Below are 12,025 nucleotides of genomic sequence, written 5' to 3' on the forward strand. Positions count from 1 at the left end.
CAAGGACATGTCCAATCAGGTTTACAAAACGGTGATGATAACTGGTTTCCAGACAGGAAATCAGCCTGATTTCCACTTTCTTATCTAGGAGACATGTTCTCTCAATGTTCAAATCTGCCCTAATTCTGTAGGGTTTTTTTTTCTTTTTATGCATTATGTGAAAAGGGGAATTTGACCTCTCTAACTCCTGGTTTCTTACTCTGTGGAACTGAGATAGCCACACCTATCTCCGGAATGAGACGCTAATCAAATGATAGATGTGAAAGGGCTTAAAGCTCAATTCAAATGTAGCTTTCATTAACAACTTAGTACTTTTACATGAAAGCAAACAAATACTTTACAAGGTAGACAAAGTTATACTTAAGGGTGTGGATGGCAATGTCTCAAATGCTCAGTTTGGTTTCACCCTTGTCACAGCATTATTTTAAAGCTCTTGGTTCTGCCTGTTAAAGGGAATTTTCCTGACAATCTTCTGTTTGTCAATCAAGGTGTCACACCCATTCAGCTTTACAGAACAAAGCTTCTAATTGACTGTCAGTGAGTCAGTTTCACACCCTTTCTTACTATAGGCAAGAAAGCTAATTTACAGAAAGCAAGTTTCCCAGATCCACTATTGCCGTCTTTCTTTCTTTCCTTCCTTATCTTTGGCAATTTCTCTGGCTCAGGCATTGAAGACGGAAATGCTTGTGTCTTGTAAGAGGATCATTTTCAGCAATTCGTAGCAGAGGATATGAAAGTGTTTAGCACAGGACTGAGGATACTGAAAATATGATTTGAGTCATAAACTGACCAACTGTTTACTTTTCTTAACAGTTTAAAAGAAGCTGAAAATGCCAAGCGAGAGGGTGAAACTAGAATTCGACGAAATGCTGAAAAGGTAAAATGACTCACCAACACAATTTTGTTCTTGTGGCCATATTTATTAACAAATGTATGCCTAAACCTTTGAGTAATGAAATAAAGTCATTGTCTTTTATTATTATATAGATATTTTTCTTAATATCAAAATTCCCCAAATTGACTATTCCTAGAATATTAATCATTAGATTCAGATTTAAAACAGCATTTCCTACCTAAGGCCCAAAATGTGCAATTTCCACCTGTGTTTCTCCAGTCCTCTAGCCCCCAAAAGAAGATATAAGATAGAAAGTTTGTATAAACCAAATTCTGCTTAATTTCTAGCAGCCTTCTTTTTGGTTTAGTGTAAACCCATTTTACTCTGAATAAACTGTTTAAAATTGGCAATGTAATATAAATTAAACAGGAATAATTTAAAAATTATTAGTGAGAGTGTTTTAAACACTATATCCACTAGTGCATTTTATGTGCAATTAAATTGACACAAGTTGAAGTTATTCACTTTGCCATTGTGATTATTCTGTTCAGAAAAACCTGCATTTATAAAGGTCTTGGTTCTGCTTTAAAAAAAAAAAAAAAAGACGAATTTTTAGATTGTGTTTTAAAAAAATCCTTAAAATTATTTTTTTGAAATTACTTGATAATTTAATTATTCAATCTAGTATAAAAAGTTTTGAATAAGCACTTAAGGTAATGCAGCCTGGATTTCTTAAATCACCTACTTTCAATGAGAGGGATAGCAGTTTCTTTGCTAAATGGCTAACCTTTTGTTGAGAAGTCAGAACGCCTGAGTTTTAGCCTTGGTTTTGCCATGCTCTGGGTGTGGGAGACTAAGTAAATAATCATCCTGGGCCTTAATTTTCTTGTCAGCAAAGTAAAGAGGTTGGATAAATGACCTGAATTTTACCTTCCTGTTGGACTGTGATTCTACATCCTGCACACTTTTGTACTAATACAAGTGCACTCCTTTTTGCAGATCGTAGGGCTTATGTTTTCCTAAAGGAAGAAACAAGCCCACCTTTTGGTAGTCAAGAGCTGGCCCTTCAGTTCGTAATGCTTATTTAATGAAGCAAAGCTCTCAACCTAAATAGGGTATTAAAGGTTTACATTTAGGAAAACTAAGTATTCAGAACCATCTACAGTTTATGCAACACTTGCCAAGGATTGAAAAGGAATTCTTTTGTGGTGGTTGTTAAATTTCAGTCTAAAACTTTGGGTCATCCTGTGATAGTTAACATTTTATTACTTCATAAACACAGAGAGTTATTTTCCTTTGTTTTTCATTAGGTCTCTGTACTTCCCTCTTCCTCTCTGTGGCTAGGGTCATTGTTTTGGTGGGGTCACCGGGCATGATGGTGTGAATAGGACTGCTTTATTGTGATGGCTCAATATGTTCCCTATAATTAACTTGTCACTAGGTTGCATACACAGTGTTTCTTCAGAATCTCCTTGGATGAATCACAACTTACAAACTGAAATTATCATTGTTTCTTTTACGAGAATCACTGAGCATTAATTTTTTATACCATGCTATGATTATCAGGTGACTGTCTTCTGCTTCTCTATTTCTAGGCTGTTACAACCATGAGGTTTGGAGCACATCCATTGCTCCTCCAAAAATAAATATCTTCTTAATAGGAAGCAGTTAGGATTCTCTGTTAAAGCATCCCAATGGAATTTGAATTATTTTTTAAAAAACCAAAGAATGCTAGATCTAGAAAAGGTCCTACAGAGCATCTGTTCCAAAAACCTCATTGTAGAAGTAGTAACATTGTGGTTCCAAAGGAGAACGGACTTTGCTGTGGTCTCCCAGTTGGGTGAGAGGGACAATCTAGTGGCCCAGGTCATTTGACTCCTAGCCATGCTCTTTATGCCCATGTTTTCTTGCCTGAAATTGAATGACGAAGGTCACACAGTTGAAAAGAAAGTTATAGACCAGGATTTTTTGTAGGTCATATTATAGTACTATATCTCACCACAAAATGTTTAATGACATAGAGATCCCCAAGCCTAGAGTAGCTTAGAGTATCATTTTTTTTGTAAAGTTTAGCCCTCCTCACATAGTAGAGTTTTCAAAACACAGAAAGTAGCCTGAAAGTATTGAACCAAAGCATCAGGAAATCTGAAAACAAATCTTTCTTGGATTTTTTTTGGTGGGGGAAAGTCACTCCTTTCTAGCTTTTCTAAATCAGTATCAGTCTTGATGATCTATCTGTCTAAGGTGAGGGTGAAAGGAAATTAGATCTACTCCCTCTCTACAATGTCAGAAATTATTATGGATAAAGAAGGCAGAATACACAAAAATTATCCACAGATCCATAGAGAAAATCAACTAAAGTAAGCATAACACTGTTGGATAACATCTTGTTTCTTTATACTTACAAACTTAGCTGGATTATTCTTGACTTGATCCATATTAAGTCACTTTTAGACATCTCATCTTCTCACAACTTTTTTTTCTTTTTTTTTTTTGTGATTTGGCTGCTGCATTTTGTTGTGTTTGTGCTGGAACCTCATGAAAGATATCCCCTGACCCCTATTGATCTGAAAGTTAAAAAGAAATACCTAGTTTTAATCCAAGAAAACTCTTGGTCAGCCTTACTTTTTCCGAGGCTCTTTTTTATCTTTTAATAAACATACCACATAACAGATACAAGTGCCAAGTAGTTGACAATATAATTACTATTTCTTAGTAATCCTCATTAATATGTTGTATGTATTTGCCAACTTCTAGACCTGATGTTTTGTGGTAATAAATCTATTACAAAGTTTCCAGATTAAAAAGTAGAAAAATGGTAAATAAAATTACTTGTTGGCTGGATGTGTTGGTTCACGCCTGTAATTTCAACACTTTGGGAGGCCAAGGCAGGAAGATTACTTGAGCCAAGGAATTCAAGACCAGCCCGGGCAACATGATGAGATCCAGTCTCTACCAAAAAGGAAAAAATTTAGCCGGGTGTGGTGGTGCATGTCTGTAGTCCCATTTAGTTAGGAAGCTGAGGTGGAAGGATCTCTGAGCCTAGAGGTTAGAGGCTTCACTGAGCTATGATCATTCCCCTGCAATCCACCCTGCGCAATGCAGCAAAATCCTGTCTCAAAAAATAAAATATCCTGAAATGAAATGAAGTAAAATAAATATAATTGTCTTTTCAAAGGATTTTTGCAAGGAATATGAAAAACAAGTGAGAAATGGAAGGCTTTTTTGTACACGGGAGAGTGATCCAGTCCGTGGCCCTGATGGCAGGATGCATGGCAACAAATGTGCCCTGTGTGCTGAAATTTTGTGAGTATAGAAGTTGTTTTTTCAGAGTGATTCAAAGGGTGGGAGTGGAGATTGATTGGATTGATGAGTAAAAATAACTTTGAAAGGAAGCTTTGTTGTTGAGAACCATCTGAGCAGTTTTATGCCCTCCACAAATCATAATGCCACCTAGTGAGCAGGCACTACTGATGTTTGTCTATTTCTGAAGAGAAATGGATTCCATTTTCCAGTTGAAATATTGACTTACAGCATAGCACACTTCTTAACATTCCCCTGTGACTGTGACCTATGTGAAACTCTTTGTGAACTAATTCTAGTATAGAATGGGGGTAAAAGCAGGTACCACGACTTCGATTGTTTTTCTTCAGTAATTACCCCATGGTAACAGTGTTGATGCAACACTCTCAGATACTTCAGGTTTATACATTAATTGGATTACTCTTATCTTTTTATCTGGGACATATGACCTTGGGAGAAGGGCAAATCTCACAACATACAAATTATCACATTTATGAAAATGTCTTAGATGACATCTCATGACACTTTCGGCTTCTCGAGCTCTACAAGCCCTTTCCTGTGTCCTGTCCTATGCCAGTTCCTCCCAGTCTTGGCCAGCTGATGTCCCCTCCTCTTGTAGATTACATTTCAGATTATCTTTCCTTGGATAAGAACTCCTAAAGTCCTTCCCTAATTGAAATTAAATTCTCATAATCCTTAGTAATTGTCTTTTCTAACCACCATCACAGTTGGCAATTATACAATTATTTCTCCAAGTATTTGTTGACTTTCAGTCTTTTCTACCAGCCTCAAGAACTACAAGAGGGCAGGGTATGTGTTTGTATCATATACTCCTGCATGCCCAGGGCCCAGCCAACACTTGCCCAAAAAACTATAATTACTCACTAAATGAATGAATGAAGATATGAATGAAGATCTCCCACTCTCAAGAAGCTTAAGTTCAGTAGCAGAAATAAGCCATGGACATGTGCACATATTTATATATTGCAAAATAGAATAAAAACTGCTGTATAAGAGAAGACTATTCAGATACAAAAAGACAGCAATAGACATAGTGCTCATTTGTATTTGGGAACTGGAATGTCTTCTTCAAAAAGGTAGAATTTAAGCTGGAGAGTTTTAAATTTCTTTTAAGAAAGGGAGATGAGAAAAAAGATCATTTTAGTGGAAGTAAATGGTATAAAGGTGAAATTAAAGGGCCTTTTTGGGGATTTGAGGTGTTTTTAAAGTGTTTGTACTAAAACTCAGGACAACTTAGATATTTTTCCATCTGTACCTAATGACTGTTTTGTAACATGAAGATCGGAAGCATCTCTACTCATTTATTTTACTTTTTCCAGCAAGCGGCGTTTTTCAGAGGAAAACAGTAAAACAGATCAAAATTTGGGAAAAGCTGAAGAAAAAACTAAAGTTAAAAGAGAAATTGTGGTGAGAATCAGTTTGATCAATCTAGTTACAACTTGTGTGTGTGGGGGGTGTGTGTGTGAGAGAGTGCATATTACATAGTATGCACTTTCAATATTGTTTAATATTTTCCACACTACTAGTAGGTTTGCTGGAAACTAATTTCTAGTTATTATTTTATGAAACTTAGATTAAAAAATTATGGCATTACAATTTCTAGCTGTATATGGAGGCAATTAATCAAGTCACATTAATAATATAGTTTTGCACTCCTAAATGAAGGTGAAATATCAAAACATTGTCTGAATTCAAAGTGTGATATGTAGTCTTCGATGTGTGGTAGCTATTGTGAAGGTATTTACTTCAAAAACAACATCAATGTTGAATTTTAATGTGCTTCCTTTTAAATTATACTGTTCTCTGCTTTCTAAGTATCTTTTAACTAGTCACCTGTCTGTTTTTCTACTGCTACCCTCTTAGCTCAGACACTTAATAGTTTTCTTTTGCATTGATGTATTGGCATCGTACCTGGTCTGTACACTGTTGGTCTCCATCTTTCTCAATCTTCAAGATTTAATTCATCCTCCATGTTGTTTTCATATGTCATAGAATATGAGAACAAAAACTATGGTTCCACGAGTCAGCGATGCTATAAAATTCCAATGTTTGAAGATATTCTAGAGTATATTCAGACCATTTCACTTCTTATAGAAACCCTAACTTATTTCTTACAGACAGTTTTCCAGACTTCTATGATGTGCAGTCAACAGTTCTTCTAAGTAAGCCACTCCATCAGGCCACCCTCTGCCAGTGTAACTCCATTTTCTTTCTTTCTTTTTTTTTTTTCTTTTCTTTTTTTTTTTTTTTAAGACAATTTCTTTCTTTCTTTTTTTTCTCTGTCACCCAGGCTGGAGTGTAGTGGTGGGATCATGGCTCACTGCAGCCTTGACTTCCCACTCTCAAGCTATCCTCACACCTCAGCTTTCCAAAGTGCTAAGATTACAGGCATGAGCCACTACACCTAGCTTAAGCCTCATTTTGGAAGGCAGCTATGCTCACCACTATACCACCAATGCATCTGCTTAAGCCTCATTTTGAACTGCTTTCTTCCCCTCGGTCCTAGGTTACCAAGTCCTTTTAATTTTGATATTCAAATATCTGTCAACTACTATTTTATCATTTATTTCCAATTTTTCTCCTTCCTTCCCTTTCTTCCTTTCCTTTCTCCTTTTTCTTTTTCTTCTCTCTATTCTTTTTTCTCTTTTCCTCCCTCTCTCTCTTTCTCTCTTTTCTTATAATATAATTACTGTTCTAACTTCAGTCCCTAGTTAATCAAATCCTCCACACATCTGGTTGATAACCTTTGTAAAACAAAGATTTGATTTTGCCATTTTCTGCTATAAACATTTATAATTTTCCCATTGCCTGAAAGTAATATCCAAATTCCTTTCAAAGTTTAGTGGTCTTTGATTTTCAAGGTCTCCTTTTGACCATTTCCCAAATATTATTCTCTTTATCCAACTAATTATTTAGCCACTATATTCATAAATATGTTAGATTACCTCAAAATAGCATGTTCTTTCACACCCCTGTGTGTTTGTCCATTTAATTCCTCTTGGATGGCCTTTTTCCACATTATGTTCCTGAATATATTCTCAAGATAGAACTTAGACATAAGTTCCCTGAACTTCCATGAATTATTCTTTTCATTGTACTTGTACACACTTAATTCAGACTAGTGTTATATTTCTTAGCTTTTTATATTGCAATTACTTATCTTTTCCATTTGACTGATAAAGAACATAAATATAAATAAATCATATTTCTATTTATATATTCCTAACTTAAGCATTCATTGAAGATGTAAATGGATATTACAAGGAGAGAAATATCACAATTTTTGGATGGTCCTAAATCTTAAAAGTTTTATTTTTCATCCTTAATTTCTCTTTTTTTAATTTCTTTGTAAAATAACATTTAACATTCATACATAGAAAACAGAACTATATCTCAACTTTTTCTTATTCATTATTCAGAAACTCTGCAGTCAATATCAAAATCAGGCAAAGAATGGAATACTTTTCTGTACCAGAGAAAATGACCTTATTCGTGGTCCAGATGGGAAAATGCATGGCAACTTGTGTTCCATGTGTCAAGCCTACTTGTGAGTATAGAGTTTTAGAATGTCAAAGAAAGAAGGGATCTTGCAGGTAATTTAATAGAAACAGCTTCTTTCATAGATGGGGAGACTGTGGCTCAAGACAGGGAAGTGAGTTGAAAACATTACATGGAAAATATCAGTGATAGAGCTGGGAGTAAGTACCTAGAGTTATTTGTTTTAAGACGCCTTGTTCCTCTGACACTCCCTCTTTTAGTACTGGAATGTCCTGACAAACATGAACTTGTACAAGTAGTAGATGCCCCCTTACTCCTGAAACTTCACACGTTAGCCTGTTTTAGCAATTTATAGGTATCTCATCTTCCATGGGAGTTAAGAGTCCAAAGGTGACGCTTAATGTAGAAATGGAATAAAGTCAAAATTCCCATGAAACAACACTAAACTCCTATAAAATTACAATGGGTATTATTTTATGTAATGCAATATTTCTCAATAAGTTAGAATGGACAGTTTTCTTTCAAGATTTACAATAGCTCTTACTTTATTTGGCTGAGCTCAAATTAAGTATTTAACTTATATTTAGAATCTATGGCTTTCTTTGTTTTGATTGACAACTACATATGGTTGAAATATCATCAGTTAACTGTACATACTGTGCAATTCCATTGTACAAAGCAAATTTAGGCTTATTTGTTTTATCATTATATGGAAATTATTGTGGGTTTTTTTTCTCACATCTTGTCCTTTAGATGAAACAGCTATGAGTAAGCAAAATATTTAAGTTTAAAGCAAAGCTAGGGTACACATGGTGTGGTAGATAGACCATGGTCTTGAGGGAGGAGACCTTGGTTGTAGTCATATCCTGAGATGTAGCAAAGGCCCCCTCTACCTCTCATCTTCTCTGATTAACAAGGGGATGAGTAGATGTGCTTTGTTAAGGCCACTTTCAGCCTTCAGGTTATGCCACCATGATTTTAGTTTTGGTGCCTCTGTTATGAACATTGATCATGCTCCTTTTCTTACTATGGGCAAGAAAACTAATTTACAGAAAGCAAGTATCCCAGATCCACTATTGCCATCTTTCTTTCAACATTAAACAGACATTATGAAGAAATCATAGCACCATACTATCCTGGAGGATATTTTGTTGCTTCTCATTGATATGCAGTGATAAAGGGACAAAATTGTTCCACTCTAAGGAGGGAGAACAGTTAACAGTGCAAGGATGTGGAGAAATCATGGCATGTGTTTGTTCCTAATGGAGCTGCTTCTTTTTCCCTCTTATTCAGCCAAGCAGAAAATGAAGAAAAGAAAAAGCCTGAAGCACAAGCTAGAAACAAAAGAGAATCTGGAAAAGCAACCTCATATGCAGTGAGTGGAATCCATCCAATAAATCCTATTTGGTGCTATAATTTGAACAAATTTTAAGAGCCTAAAGGGTGAGATTTTGCCCTGCAGAAATCCCCAGAATATCTTAACTCTTCAATCTGGGGATGGTATTGAGATGAATTATATGGGAAGATTGATCCGTTCTTGCTGATTGAAAACTAACTCTGCAAAAAAAAAAAAAAAATTGTTTAAAAGCTGAAAAACTGAGTTCTACTTCTAGTTTTATCACTTATAGACTGTTAGCTTTTGCTAACTACTTTCCAGAGAAATTCTACATGTATGCTTTCTACATATGAGTTTCTGATATTTCACATCTAATTTGAGATAAAAAATATCTTGATTCCCCCACCAAAGCATGATTTTTATCCCTGAAATATTGCAATATTAGTTTCCAAAGCCTTAGCTCAGTTATCATCACCAATGGTTTTGATGATAAAAGTCTCCTAATTTTCACTCTGGATTCTATCCTTTCCCTTGCCCAACCAGTCTCCCTAACATAGTGGGAGTAATGTTTCAAAATGTAAATAAGATCATAATATTGCTCTGCTTAAAACCCACAAGCAGCTCATCATCATACACAGGATACGCTTTAATCCCGTTATCTCTCCTCTTATTTGTATCCTTATCTCCGTTCAGAAAATCATGCTCTGCTATGTGCCATGTCTTTTCCTACCTGTGTTTTTCAGCTAGTTTTATTTTCATAAACCTGTGTGCGTATTTCCCAATTCACTTTTTTTTGCCCAGTCAAATCCTATCTACACTTCCACAGTCTCACCTAAATTTTTCTTGCTCCCTGACACCTTCCCTGGTTTCCTTTGAGTTCTCAGATTTTCTTGTACCCTGTATGTTCGTACTTATTCTGTTTAGATTATAGTGGAATTTGCTTATATATTGCTTGTATTATATGGGTACATTGTGCTATGTTTTATTTTTTCCTATCTCTTAGCATATGATGTTTTTCTTGTTGTTGAATTGAATTTTACATTTGAGAAAAACACAATTAAAATCCTCAGCTCAAAGAGATGTAACATTAGTTTCTGCCAATGTAGATGTTTGAACCTTCTGCTTTAAGTAGAAATGAAATATATGGCCAACTTACTTCTTCTATCTCGGCAGGAGCTTTGCAGTGAATATCGAAAGCTTGTGAGGAATGGAAAACTTGCTTGCACCAGAGAGAACGATCCTATCCAGGGCCCAGATGGGAAAGTGCACGGCAACACCTGCTCCATGTGTGAGGTCTTCTTGTGAGTAGCCCTGCAGCTGGGAACATGGAGGAATGATTTTGTTCTTTCTATTTCATTTCCATGTTCAATTATGGGAGGGCCACTTCAACATAAAAATGAAAGAATTAAAGCATATTTAGAGAAACTGTCTGATTGGAGACATGTATTTGAAAATCCATGTCCTTCGAAGATTGTCAAGACTTCACACTTAAGCAAGGAGAAAGTCATAATCTTGAAATATTCAAGTAGTTTTGTCTTTTAAGTGTGGAAACAGGACAAGTTCTAGCTTATCTCCGTGAATAAAAGTGAGGCCAGTGGGCCAAAGAATGAAAGGTCTGGAAGACAGGTTCCAAGTGGATGCCAGGAAGAACTTCCTAACGGTTTGAGGATTTCAAAGATGGATGATTTACCATGGAATTCCAAGGATGATATAAGTACAGACTTTACAGGCAGATTAAAGCAAAGGCTTGGGAGTCATTAGAGATACAGTAATGAGCATTGGAAATTTAGAAAACCACCTCTGGACTAGGGTTTAAATCCCAAGTCTGTACTCATTATTTCTATATCTTCAGGTGAGTTATGCATTCCGTCTGTCAGTTTATTTGTATGTTGGGGTTATAATAATAGTTTTGTAATGCAATTGTGAGGATTTCACAGTGTAAGCACAGGGTTAGGCACATCACATTCAAAGAATTTAATCGTTGTTAAGTGTAAAATTAAATTATATTTGAGATCACTTCTAATATGGTGATTCTATGATTTTTACTTATCTCTTCTTAACCATCCTTTTTTAGCCAAGCAGAAGAAGAAGAAAAGAAAAAGAAGGAAGGTGAATCAAGAAACAAAAGACAATCTAAGAGTACAGCTTCCTTTGAGGTGAGTGTATATCCTCCAACAACTCAGAGGGATATGGCCCTGAGGATCCACAGATCATGTTCAGGGAACGCGTGCATTCCTTAAAACTGTATGAAACAATTGTACAGTTTGTGTTTTCATATGTGTTTGCATGTGTGCAGTTATACATGTGCATATGTGACTATTTCTTGGTTGTTGGGTTCATTGTTTTTATCACTTAAAAAATCCATGCCTTCAAAGTTAATCATTCTAAAATAAGCCAATTGCTAATCCTCGTTTAAGAAAAAAAGTACAAGCTTTAGCTATTTTTGCAATCTGATTCAGGCTATGTTCAACACTTTCAACTTCCTGCCTCAATTTCACAGGAGTTGTGTAGTGAATACCGCAAATCCAGGAAAAACGGACGGCTTTTTTGCACCAGAGAGAATGACCCCATCCAGGGCCCAGATGGGAAAATGCATGGCAACACCTGCTCCATGTGTGAGGCCTTCTTGTGAGTAGAGCAGTAGCCCCATAGCGTCTGAGGATTGAGCAGTGGGAATTTCCACGGGAAGTTTTCAAACCATTGTGAATAATGCATTTTCTTCTTCAGTGTAGCATTCAGTCTTGGGTGTCATATTTAAATGGACTAAAAACAAACAACAGCAACAATAAAACAAGTGGAGGGCTTTCTATTATGATATAAAGAGATGCAGAATAAGCCAGACACAGAAAAACATATAATGTGTGATGTCTCTTATATGTGGGATCTAAAAAAAGCTAACTCATAGTAGAGAGTAGGATGGTGCTTACAAGAGAATGGGAGTAGGGAAGGGTGAGGGTTGGGAATGAGGAAATGTTAATCAAAGGGTGCAAAGTTTTAGTTAAGCAGGAGGAATAAGTTTATGGGATGTATTG

At 35.8% G+C, this 12,025-nt stretch overlaps 1 protein-coding gene across 3 annotated transcripts in view; it reads left to right on the top strand.

Moving 5' to 3' along the window:
- The window catches only part of SPINK5 (serine peptidase inhibitor Kazal type 5), a 215,166-nt gene that overhangs the window by 160,534 nt on the left and 42,607 nt on the right, over positions 1 to 12,025 (top strand). For all 3 annotated transcript variants that reach the window (XM_063811577.1, XM_001160618.8, XM_001160674.8), the window contains 8 exons: positions 814 to 877; positions 4,014 to 4,141; positions 5,479 to 5,566; positions 7,579 to 7,706; positions 8,951 to 9,032; positions 10,167 to 10,294; positions 11,068 to 11,149; positions 11,494 to 11,621. In XM_063811577.1, coding sequence (XP_063667647.1) covers positions 814 to 877; positions 4,014 to 4,141; positions 5,479 to 5,566; positions 7,579 to 7,706; positions 8,951 to 9,032; positions 10,167 to 10,294; positions 11,068 to 11,149; positions 11,494 to 11,621 — 828 coding nt within the window. The remainder of the gene's footprint in view (positions 1 to 813; positions 878 to 4,013; positions 4,142 to 5,478; positions 5,567 to 7,578; positions 7,707 to 8,950; positions 9,033 to 10,166; positions 10,295 to 11,067; positions 11,150 to 11,493; positions 11,622 to 12,025) is intronic.

This window comes from Pan troglodytes, chromosome 4, assembly GCF_028858775.2.
Source record: "Pan troglodytes isolate AG18354 chromosome 4, NHGRI_mPanTro3-v2.0_pri, whole genome shotgun sequence".
Classification (NCBI taxonomy): Eukaryota; Metazoa; Chordata; class Mammalia; order Primates; family Hominidae; genus Pan; species Pan troglodytes.